The following is a 12,831-nucleotide window of genomic DNA, read 5'->3' as shown; positions in this document are numbered from 1 at the left end:
TTTTTTTACCTTCATGCATTCTGTGTATGAAGGTAAAAAACCTGTGTGCAGCAGCCCCCCTATTACTTACCGGAGCCCCCTCTTGATCCAGCGATGTCCATGAGAGCCTTGGCTCTCTGGGGATTCTTGCTCCTGATTGGCTCCCGCAGCTGTCCATCACGGCTAGTGAGCCAATCAGGCAGAGGGGGCGGGGCCGAGCTGTGGCTCTGTGTGTAAATGGGCACACAGCCATAGCTCAGGAGCGTGCCTGCTTGGGTGCCCTAAGATCAAGTAGCTTGCTCTGGAGGCACTCGGCAGATGGGAGGGGCCAGGTGCACCAGCGTGGGGCCCTAGAATAGCATTGCACATTGCATTGCACAGAGCAAGTAAGTATTGGCATGTTTGTTAAAAAATTTTTTCTTTGAAAAGCAGCCACAGAAATGCCTGTCCCTGCCAGCATTCTATAGGGTAGGATACTTGCTCTGTGTGGAAGCACTGGTTTCTCTACATAGGTTTGACACACATCCAAACCTATGTAGCTCTACTGTTAGCAGTGCGAAAACTTCTCTTATTGGAGAGCTCCAATTTGGACTCAGCAGGGTTTGTGGGATCTCTGCTGAGATGCCACTGCTTCTACACAGAGAACAGGGGTCCTTCTCTGCAGCAGGCTGCAACTACCCATTCGATTCCCTTACAATAATAAATGTGAGAAAAACTAATAACCTACTTTGCATAAAATGCTGCTATGATTTTGGAGAACAAGTTAACAAGGTCTGTCTATTGCCCTAAAGAAATCGGGAAAGTCATGTTTTGTGGTAAAGCTATATATTACTGCTCTGGGAAGAGAGGATTCCCACTAGCTGTCAGAGTGAGGGACGGTCCATTCAGAACACTTTACATATTACACCCTGTATATGGGTGTAACATGTTACAAAAGGTGAACCTATCCTAGTAGTAGTACTTATCCTTTTTTTTTTTTTTTTTGGTTAATCCCCTGTGCTGGAATAGCAATAAAAACTTGAGGGTGTAGCCCTTAAGTTTTGACCCTACGTTTTTATTTATTTATTTTTACACCTAATAACAGAAACATACTCTTTATCTGTAATTTATTTTAGGTTTTCAAAAAGTACCTCAAATGGCTTCCATTGCTACAAATATGTACACAATAGGTGTCCTTAAAAAACAATCACGGAAGTATGTAATTGACAGAGAAAAGACTGTCTGATTTGAAAATTAACAGTAGTATAGAACCATAGCATATACAGTGAAGTTAGGTGATTTAGCCAGGGGAAGGGGGTGATTTGGGAAGAGTTATTGGGGATACACCTTAGTGATTGTAAAGGTTCTCTTGTTTAAAAAAAAAAAAAGTTATACTTGCCTGCTCTGCGCAAGGGTTTTGCACAGAGCAGCCCCCGATCCTCCTCCTCATGAGTCCCTCTGCTGCGTCCATTGACACAGACAGCAGGACTCGGCCCCGCCCCACACTCTTGTGTCACTGGATTTGGTTGACAGCAGCAGGAGCCAATGGCTCCTGCTACTATCTATCTAATGAAAACAGAGACAGTGGCTGGAGCTGTTGGGCTCGTGCTCATTGCTGAAATGATCAGGTTCAGGTAAGGGGGGGGGGGGGGGCCTCAGGGCAGCTGCAGCACAGAAGGTTGAAGGTGAAAAACCCAGAGACTTTACAGCCCCATTAAAGACCAGTCACCCAGTCAGGGATCACTCAGTGTTAGAAAATGGAGGAGGTACCAAGAGGTCTCCAGAAAATGTAGACATATAAGAGGAAAACTCAAAAGAATATCTGAAATACAACCAGATTGTCCAGTTCAGCTGAAAGGTGTCTGATTTGCCACTTTCCCAGGAGACTATCCATTCCATATCCCATATAGCATCGAGTTTGTGGGCCCACAACGCATATTCTTTAATAGCAAAGTAAGATTGGATCTCTGCAAGTTTTTTACTATGAACAAAAACATGCAGTAACTGACTGTAGAAGTATATGCACTTCCTCTAAATAATCATTGGTGCAGCCAATAAGTCACATTATTGGTTAGAGATACTTGTGTATAATCAAGGATTTCAAATGATTGTAGTATGAATATCACATGTATCAACTTCCAGTGAATCAGCATAATGGACATCAAGGCAAAAACACACACACAACTCAAAACCGTAACTGAAAAGCTCTAATGTGTAGGAAAAATGGAAATTTACAAATTGGTACACATCCCGATGTGCAGTTAAAACCATCATCATGCATTAGAGCAGGGATATTCAATTAGCGGACCTCCAGCTTTTGCAGAACTACAAGTCCCATGAGGCATAGCAAGACTCTGACAGCCACAAGCATGACACCCAGAGGCAGAGGCATGATGGGACTTGTAGTTTTGTAACAGCTGGAAGTCCGCTAATTGCATATACCTGCATTAGAGCATGGCAGAGCTGTAGTCTGAAAAACATGGCATCCACCAAAACAGTGACTGTGCTAGAAGATGGCCACCAAGAGACCTGTTATGACTGCAATAGAGAAGTTAAGGTCTCAATAGCTGCAACTGGAGAGGCTTTGCTTTTTACCCATCAAAGCAGACATTGCACATAAAAATGTAATCCAAACCATGAAGTACAGTGGTGGCATCGTTGTGCTGTGGTGGTGTTTTTTTTTTTTTTTTTTTTAAGGAGCTGGTCCTGGATGTCTTGTAAGGATAGAGAAGAATGATTGTAGCAAAATACAGAGATCCTGGAGGAAAATCTGGGGTAGTCTGCACAAAACTTGCGCCTAGGGAGTAGATTGGGTTTTTTACTTGGGGTCATTCTCTCGCCAAAGACAAACTACTAAGAATGTCTTAAAAACACATTGGTAATATCCTGGAATGGCTATCCAGTGTCCAGATGTTGTTTTCCATTGTAATTTAGTTGAAATCACGCAAGGATCAGTTTTTACTTTGCTAATACATGGGCCCTTTCTTTTGATCAGTGTTAAAGAAAAAAAAACAAAACAAACTTTGATTCGATGACTTTAGGCGGTAAAACATGAAAACTTCCAAAGCAGCAAATAGTTTTTATAAGCGTTCCATATTAGCTGTGTGGAAATGTTCATTTCATTCTCTTCTAGTCAAAAGCAATTCTTTGCCATTATTTTCTTGAGTGTAGGGCCAAGTTGTATTTTTTACATTTTAAAATGGATACCAAAATCCAGGAATCTGTACAAATTCTTTTGCAATTTCTTCAATGTCATGTAGTTATTTCCTACACGTTTTGTATGTATGGTAATGTCTCGCCTTGATTGACTGTTTTGTACATTGTTGTTGCAGGTCTCCCCCGATTTTCCAACCAGCCAGAAGCCTCTTCTGTGTACATTGGGGATAGTTTTGTATTAAGCTGTGATGTAAGCCCAGAACTAGTGTCATTTGTTCACTGGGAGCAGGACAGGTCTTTACGAGAACTGGATGACAGAACTTCATTGCTGTCTAATGGCAGCTTGGTTATCAGCAACGCCAATGAGACTGATGCTGGTCTGTATCGGTGTGGAGTGGGCAGTGGAGTGTCTCTCAAATACAGTGAAGAGGCTGAGATTAAAGTACTGCAAGGTAAAATCTTTGTTCATGTGATCTTCACACAAGTTCAAATGCCTGTTTTTCATCTGATATAGCAGTCTCTCGGTTGTTGGCCAAATTCAGGAAATTTTTGCTTAAAGCAGATACTTTTTGACACATGCTTTCGCTTGTTTTCAGAGTTTAAAAGAAATAAAAGAGAACATTTTTATTATTTCATTTTATTTATACATTTTTAGATTTTTTTTTTTTTTTTTTATCACCCATATTTGTTGCAATTGCTGTAAACCCAAACATGCTACAAATATATATAATATAAATTATATACATTTTTTTTTTTTTGAGAATGTGGACATTTTTGTATAGGGAATTGAGGGTGGTCCTTAATTTTAGAGATGCTCTGGAACACCACACCCTCTGACTGCCCACCAGAGATGGTACCTGAAAATGCTTGATACTATTTGGGGATGAACACAAACAACAAATGGAATATGGTAGGCATTCTGGAAAAGAAGCAGAATCTGACTTGCATACCCAGAATGAACAGTTACTTTATATAGATTTACAGATTATGTTCCTAAAACAATATATTTCTGACCACATAAGTTGGCACCTTTTGTTGGATTCTCTCCATGCTGTAAAGTGTCCCACGTCCCTCCATGTGTCCAACCTGTGGCCCAACACAAAATTGTAAACTTACATTTTTTTTTTATTTGTAGAAATGTGTTTACACTTAACAAACACAAGCTGCCAAAATTGACAGGTTCTAATTACTGGACTTTTTTATAAGTTTCATCTTCCCAAAGAAAAATATCCCACTCTTCACAATCACACCTTGTTCATGTCACCAGTTTTCACCAGCACCTACAGTGCCTTAAAAAAAGTATTGATACCCCTTGAAATTTTCTACCTTTTTGTCATGTTACAACCAAAAATGTAAATGTATTTTATTGGGATTTTATGTGATCGACCAACACAAAGTGGCACATAATTGTGAAGTGGAAAGAAAATGATAAATGGCAATTACAGCTGCAAGTTTTCTTTTCTTTTTTTTTTTTTCTACCAGCGTTGCACATCTCAAGTGACATTTTTGGTCATGCTTTGCAAAATTGCTCAAGCTCTGTCAGATTGGATGTAGAGTGTCTGAACAGCACTTTTTAAGTCTTGCCACAGTTTCCCAAATGGATTTAGGTCTAGACTTTGACTGGGCCATTCTAACACATGAATATGCTTTGATCTAAACCATTCCATTGTAGCTCTAGCTGTATGTTTAGGGTTGTTGTCCTGCTGGAAGGTGAACCTCCGCCCCAGTCTCAAGTCTTTCGCAGACTCTTAACAGGTTTTCTTTTAAGATTGTCCTGTATTTGCCTCCATCCATCTTCCCATCAAATCTTACCAGCTTTCCTGTCCCTGCTGAAGAAAAGCATCCCCACAACACAATGCTTCCACCACCATGTTTAATGGTGTGGACGGTGTGTTCAGGGTGATGTGCAGTTAGTTTTCCGCCACATATAGCGTTTTGCTTTTAGGTCAAAAAGTTCAATTCCTCATCTGACCAGAGCACCTTCTTCCACATGTTTGCTGTGTCCCCACATGGCTCACAAACTGCAAACGGGACTTCTTTTGGCTTTTTATCAACAGTGGCTTTCTTCTTGCCACTCCTCTATCGATAAATGCCAGATTTGTGGAGTGCACAACTAATAGTTGCCCTGTGGATAGATTCTCCCACATGCGCCGTGGATCTCTGCAGCTCCTCCAGAGTTGCCATGGGCCTCTTGGCAGCTTCTCTGATTAATGCTCTCCTTGCCCGGCCTGTCAGTTTAGGTGGATGGCCATGTCTTGGTAGGTTTGCAGTTCTGCCATACTCTTTCCATTTTCGGATGATGCATTGAACAGTGCTCCGTGAGATGTTCAAAGCTTGGCATATTTTTTTTAATAACCCAACGCTGCTTTAAACTTCTCCACAACTTTATTCTTGACCTGTCTGGTGTGTTTCTTGACCTTTATTATGCGGATTGTTCATAAAGGTTCTCTAACAGACCTCTGAGGGCTTTACAGAACAGCTGCGTTTTATACAAAGATTAAATTTACACACAGGTGGACTCTATTTACTAATTAGGCGACTTCTGAAGGCAATTGGTCCCACTAGATTTTAGTTAAGACCCCTTTCACACTGGGGTGTTTTTCAGGCGCTTTAGCGTTAAAAAAGCACCTGAAAGAAGCCTTATCTGCAATCCCAATGTGAAAGCTCGGTGCTTTAAGAGCCCTTTCACACTGCCAGTGCCCGAAAAACGCTGGTAAAGCACCGCTTAAACTAGCGGCGCTTTACCAGCGTCTTTCGAGCGCTAGCGGGGCACTTTTAACCCCTGTTAGTGGCCGAATAAAGGGTTAAAAGCGCCCACAAAGTGCAGCTGCCAAAAGTGTTTTGCAGGCGCTTCCCATTGATTTCAATGGGAAGGGGCGCTTTAGGAGCGGTGTATTCACCGCTCCTAAAGTGCTGCAAAGAAGCTGCTTGCAGGACTTTTTTTGACGCCCTGCCAGCGCAGCTCCTCAGTGTGAAAGCACTCGGGCTTTCACATTGGGATTGCAGATGAGGCTTCTTTCAGGAGCTTTACAGGCGCTTTTTTTTAACTCTAAAGTGCCTGAAAAACGCCCCATTGTGAAAGGGGTCTTAAGGTATCAGATCAGAGTAAAGGGGGCTGAATAAAAATGCACGCCACATATTTCAGATATTTGTAAAAAGTTTTGAAAACCATATACCATTTTCCTTCCACTTCACAAATATGTGGCACTTTGTGTTGGTCTATCACATAAAATCCAAATAAAATATATTTACATTTTTAGTTGTAACATTAAACATAAAAAATTTCAAGCGGTATGAATACTTTTTGAGTACTGCATATTTGCGAGACACTATTTTCAGGGAGAAAGCACACACAGAGCATAATTCGAACCAAAATATCTGAGCAGCACCTGGAGAATTCATTAGGAATTTCTACTACATCATTGAACCACATATTGATGTTTGTTCATTAAAAACCGGGGGTCACAGCGCACTTGTTTTATGTTGCCCTCCTTAAGTTTATAATAACTTAATTTTCTTTGTAATATTTTTTATTACTTGGGTACATTGTATTTAGCCATGATCATTAAGTTGTGATCTGCCTGACTTTTTCTGCTCATCTGCCATTCTAAAGCCCACTGGTTTCTTGTAAAAGCTGTTTATCCTGACAGGAGAAAATCAGCGTTCTAAACTCTCCTAAGCTGCATTTTTTTTCAAAACCGTTTAGAAGAGTTTAACGAAGAGTTTGGGCGTTTATTTAATTGGCCAGAATTTCATTTTATTCTGGCCTTTGAAATAAACACTGAAGTGCCAAATGTTTATGGATGCTTAACAGCGTTGCAGTGTTTTTTGTGATCAAAATTTGCTCTCCTAAATGTGATTTTAGGGCGTTCAGGAAACAGCCGATAAACTCCCCTGCTAATAAACTACTAAAAACATCCATGACCTCAGACAGATTTTAAGGTTCATTTTGTTTCACTTTTTATTTAATACATTTGTCATTGATCCTAGCTTTACTTGATGTATATGATTTCTTTGGAGATTTGCACCTCTTTTGATATACTATTCCTGAAATACTTTGTCCCCATTTCCTTATACCCTTAGATATTAATGTAAAATTAAAAAAACCCAGTAAAAAAATCCAATACTGCAATGAATGCTCAGTTGTGTTTAGGGTTCAGGTGTTTCTTTTAGTACACCAACCACCACACACACACAATATACTGTCAAAATGCTGGTGCCAATGCTCTGGCATAGGGAAAACTTCTACCTCCTACAATGGAGCACCAATCTTTATTTCTTCTTGTGGCAGTATTCCTGTTACGGAGTCTTTTCCTTTCACATTCTAGCAGAAACCATGTAATACATTACTTTATAATTGAACATTATGTCTGTTTAGTTGAGTCCATGTCTGATGTTGGCAGATCTTTGTAATTGCAAGGAATATTGGTAATGGGATTGACATTTTTGCCAATGCTTAAACATTTTTCTTGAACCATTTTTTCTTTCCTTTAGAAACGGGAGAGTATCACTCTCTGGTATTTCTGCGCCAGCCTTTCTCTGTAACAAGTGTTGCAGGACAAACCGTACTGCTTCCCTGTGTGGTGTCTGGGTTCCCAACCCCCAACATACGCTGGAGCCACAAACAGGAAGAAATCGTTCTTGACAGGTAATTAAACGTTTAGTAGGATTGTTCACAAGCATATGTACCTCACTTGTAAAAATGTAGTTCTTCATTCCACAAAACATATGGAATTGAGCTACACGATTGTGATAATTAAATCAACACAATAGGCAAAGTTCTTCAGCCAAAATAAATCTCTTAATAATCTGAAAGCTGTTTGGTTCCTGATGAACCAACCATGATTTGCTTTGTAGGTGACCCTGTCGGCCCCACCTGACATCCTTCGTTTGAAAAATCGAAGAAAGCAAGCCTAGCTTTGTTGGCTCGAACAGTGGCTGCTTTCAGTCAGATGAGAAGTGACCAGGATCCTAGAATGTGTTCATATACAAGGAAAGGTCTTTTGAAGTCTGTGCATATTGGTTTTTCATATAAAGAATAGGGGGCATGGTGTTAATACTTATAACTTCGATCATACTTGGTGTTCCATACAGTAAAGCTAAAGGTAAAATTAAAAAAAAAAAAAGGGCTAGTGTGGAGATTTAAAACACCTGTCAGGATTTTATTGCTGTCTGTGTTCCTGTTAGGGAGATTTACGCTCTCTTAGTCTAGTTTACTATCCTAACCGAAAGTAACAAAAAACCCCAAATTTTGGGCAGTTCCCAGAACTAGTGGGGACACTAGTTCTGGTGATACTAAGGACAGCTTTATAGGGCTTTTCTCTCACTTCCAGTTTTGGCTATTCAACAGGGAGTTGAATAGCCCCCCTCAAAATGGGACGCAGATGGCAAAAATCTTACGGCTGTTACAACCTTCCCTTATTCTATCCAAAATGAAAAGATGCCCCTAGCTCTACTTTAAACAGTGAGTACTGGTATTTGCCTGTAATCTTCATGAATGTAAAAAAAAAAAAAAAAAAAAAAACCTGTTTAAACAGACTTGAGTACAGTGACCAAGTGGTTGGCATGCCAGTGGGTTCTTCAGTTTGAATCACAGCCAGAATGCTATGTGCATTGAGTTTCCCTGTGCTTGTATGGCTTTCTCCTGGGTACTTCAGTTTCCTCCCACATGCCACAGACCTTCTGTTGGGTTAAATTGCTCCTGCGTAAATAGGTTGTAGGATGTGTTCTTTCGTTAAAAAAAAGAAATAAAAATGTATGCATCTAATTTTGCTACCAAATTAGAGCTCTATTTGTCCTGAAAAAAACAATATATAATAGGTTGGGGTAGACTACAAACGCTAAAAGATACAAATGCAAAACTGAGACATGGGCAAAATGAAAAAAGGGGTTTAGGAGAGAAAAAAAGCATGGGGACTCTGAGTAAACACATCAGCTGCATTGGAAAGAGCACCTGCCATTATGTGCTTGGTGAAATGAAACTCTGGTCCATATGTTATAGGTGTTAAAAATAAAAAACAGCATGACGACTGTATGCATAAACATATGCTAGTGAGTGCACTTTAACTTCAAACTTACTTGAACGGTAATGATATCAATGCCATTCAAATTTCAACAAGTTTATACTTCACTATTTGAAAAGCAAGTATGGCCTATTAGTGGCATGTAATGTTCAGTCCTATAATTCCAATGTGTGGCTTGTGTTTGTACTTAAATAGTTCAAATTAAAGCATCCCAAAGGATAACTTCACCTTTTGGAACATGTTACAGCAACCCCCCCCCCTAGTGACTGTGCCGCCCCCACCTGACCATGTCATTCATTCAGAGTGCTGCATATTGGGAAACTACAAGTCCCAACAGCCTTTGCAGCTCTCGGCTTGTAGTTTAAGTGAACTACCATGTCGCTGTTGAGTGCTCTGGTAGTTCATTGTCTATTCCTGTCAGTGTGTATTTGCTTGTATGCAGTACGAGCAGACAGATTCACTGAAATTTCCTAACGACCTATCACACTTTTGAAGACCCTGGAGCACCAGGACAATGGAATTACCCACAAAATGACCCCATTTTGGAAAGCAAACACCCCAAGGTATATTCTTTGAGGCATAGTGAGTCTTTTGAATGGTTCATTTTTTTTTCACAAGTCTTCGGAAAACGTGGCAAGAAAATAAACTTTTTTTTGTTTTTTTTACAGAAAGTGGTCAATTTATAGGATCTAACACACAGCCTGTACATAGCAAAAATGACACCCCAAACTTCATTCTGCTACTTGTCCCGAGTATGGCGATACCACATGTGTGAGACTTTCACACAGCCTGGCCACAGAGTGGTCCACCATTGAAGTAGTACCTTCAGGCGTTCTAGGAGCATAAATTACACATATAATTTCATTCCTTCCTATCACACTATTGAAGGTCTTGGAGCATCAGGACAATAGAATTGCCCACAAAATGACTCCATTTTGGAAAGCAAACACCCCGACGTATATTCTATGTGGCATCGGCTGCAGTTAGGTACTCTGATGGGCTGGTGACAGGTACTCGGGTATTCAGATGGGCTGGTGACAGGTTCTCTTTATTGGGGGGGGCAATCAATGTGTTTGGTGTATACTGTAGGTGGTAACACGCTGTTACCGCAATCTCCTCTTTACACACGATCGGTGTGTGAGGAGGAGAGCCCAATAAGAGCTCATTATCGCAATTTGTTGACATTCTATGACCTGCTGTGATTGGACACAGCCGATCACGTGGTAAAGAGACGATTTCTTTACCGCGATTGAGGATGGGCTGTGTCAGTTTTTTTTTTTTATTGGCTCTTTACACTGATCTGGGATGCGCTGCGTCCCGAGGGACAAGCTTCATCCCCAATTGCCGCACTGGGGCCCGCAGTAGCGGCGAGAAGCCCAGGACGTCATATGACGCCCGCCCAGAGGGACAGAGTGTTCCTGCTGATGTCATATGACAATGGCCCAGTATGGAAGTGGTTGAAGTGTTTAACACCAATTGGTAAATCACTGCCAGCGCTCTATTAGAACTAGGCATACTACACTGTATAAGTATTTTATTAAAAAAAGGCATGTAAATACCTTTTCTTAGTTCATTGACAGACACAGCCTTCTTAATTCTTAACGATAGGGCAGGAGTAGGACTAGGCAGAACAAAAAAACAAAACACTTGGCCACTCCCATGGGCCGTCCTCAGTCCGTTTATAACCCCCTCCCTGCTCTAGGTATCCAGTTTTTTTTCTGCCTAGTCAGGAGTAAGGACTTGGTTCCCTGCTGGGATTGCTAGTCCTGGGAATTTTTTGTTTATTTCTTGTTTTTCCTGGATTTTTTCCAGTGAGATCTCCAGTCAACTGCCGGGCTGGGCGACGGACAGGACACTTGGTCCAAGGGTCACCCCAGTCTGGCCAGCGAGAGCATGCAGACCGCAGCTATGAGCGAGGTCTGCCGCGTCATAGCCCCACTGGATAGGGGCTGGCCCAGTGAGTTAAATGTCTCGCGAGGTCACAAACGACCAGGTCTCGGCCTGTGTTGCAGCATTCCTCATGACCGACAGCCCCCCACTTTGGTGGCGAGGAGGATCTGTCTGGGAGTGTTACCCGCACATTTCACTGGACAGATAAGTAGTCCCCTCCTCTCCTTCCCTAGAGTGGTGTGAGACGCGGGTACTCCCTAGGGTGGTCGGTCCCTTTGGGGTTCTCCTCTCCCCCCTCCTACTCCCCCCCTTTCCCAGGTGAGGCCCAGGCTTCTGGCCTAGGGACTTTTTGGGGGACACCGACATTTTTTCCACTCTCTGGTTGTATTGGGGGGGGGGGGGTATCTGGTGGTTAGGCCTGGGAGGCGGGTGATCCGGGGGTCCTGCTGTCTAATTTAGGCTGCAGCTTTGCAGCCTACCAGCTAGGATCAGTTTGGTCTCCCCGCGGGCTGCGCGAAAAATTTAGGCCGTGGTTTGCGGCCTACCTGCTCACGTTGGTCCGGTCTCCCCACGGGCCACGCATTGCGGCCGGCATCCGTAAATTTGTCCTGTCCTGTCCACCCAGGGGCCGCGTGCTTGCGGTGGGCAGCTAAAAATTTAGCCCGCGGCTTTTGAAGCCTACTAGCTCTCATTGGTCCGGTCTCCCCGCAGGCCACGCACTGGGCCAGCATCTGTAAATTTAGGCAGTGGCTTGCGGCCTACTGCGGTCCGGTCCCGCCGCATGCGGGCGGCCAGAAATTTAGCCTGCAGCTTTTTGCGGCCTAATGGGGGGGGCTTGTGGGGGGGCTCCGGCCTGTGCCCCGTGTGCGGGCCCCATTTGGCATCCCCTATGTGTACTTCGGAGGCGCGGTGCCGACTTTTTGGTGTAGCACTTAGGCAGATAGCCTAGTATAGGGCACTCCTGCCCTCCCCTGTTGAACAATCCTGCATCTGTGCAGGAACCTTTCAAGATGGGGGATGCAGTGGTGGCTGCGGGGGAGGGCCGGTACCCTCTTGGATAAGTCGTCTTGCGAGACGAAAGCGCTCCCTTCTCTTATTTTGACAAATTTGTCCAGGAAGACTGGTAGTGTCCAAAGTGTCTTTTGTGTTTCCAAAAAACGCTTGCTGGAAGGTACCCCCTTCGGGGAGTCCCCCCTTCTGAAGGGGACTGTTACACCAGTAGTGAACCCCTCTGTCTCTAGGCTGCTCGAACCAACCATGGCTCCAATAGAGGAATCTCTGGCTTCTAAGGGCCCAGCTGGCATACCTGGAGGGGGAGCAGAATCCCCCTGCCTTTGCTGCTTGGGGACCTATTGGGTAGGCGCTTCGGTTTGTCCCCTATGCCTCTTGGTTGCAGTTCTCCTGGTTGCTGAGTCTGTTGCCTCAGTGGTGCTTAGACATGTATTTTAGGGGGGGCTACTCTGAATAACTTCATGCCGAGTTTGTCCGGTTAGAATATAGTTTTCTAACTGTGTTCCCGTGCTGGGAACAGTGTCAGGGTTTTTTTTTTCTAACCTGTTCTCAGTCTAAAAGATGGAGGGCAGGGTACATCTAATTCTGGACCTGAAGGCCCTGACCTGCCTTGTGTGGGTACAGGAGTTCAGGATGAAGTCCATCTAGGCAGCGGTGGCACTCCATCATGGGGTCTTTATGACTTCTACGACATCATGAATGCTTAAGCATTCTGTTATGTGCCCGACTCCAGCACTTCCTACGACCATTACTTGGGTGTTCACGAGGTGTTGGCCCTGGATCTGGCTTGGTT

General features: G+C 43.1%; 1 protein-coding gene across 10 annotated transcripts in view; it reads left to right on the top strand.

Annotated features, from left to right (window-relative positions):
* The window catches only part of NEO1 (neogenin 1), a 244,330-nt gene that overhangs the window by 156,869 nt on the left and 74,630 nt on the right, over nucleotides 1-12,831 (top strand). For all 10 annotated transcript variants that reach the window (XM_073619090.1, XM_073619094.1, XM_073619087.1 and 7 more), the window contains exons 3-4: nucleotides 3,291-3,566; nucleotides 7,609-7,762. In XM_073619090.1, the coding sequence (XP_073475191.1) occupies nucleotides 3,291-3,566; nucleotides 7,609-7,762 (430 nt within the window). The remainder of the gene's footprint in view (nucleotides 1-3,290; nucleotides 3,567-7,608; nucleotides 7,763-12,831) is intronic.

Source organism: Aquarana catesbeiana, linkage group LG03, assembly GCF_042186555.1.
Source record: "Aquarana catesbeiana isolate 2022-GZ linkage group LG03, ASM4218655v1, whole genome shotgun sequence".
NCBI lineage: Eukaryota > Metazoa > Chordata > Amphibia > Anura > Ranidae > Aquarana > Aquarana catesbeiana.
This window is presented reverse-complemented; position numbering and strand designations above follow the sequence as displayed.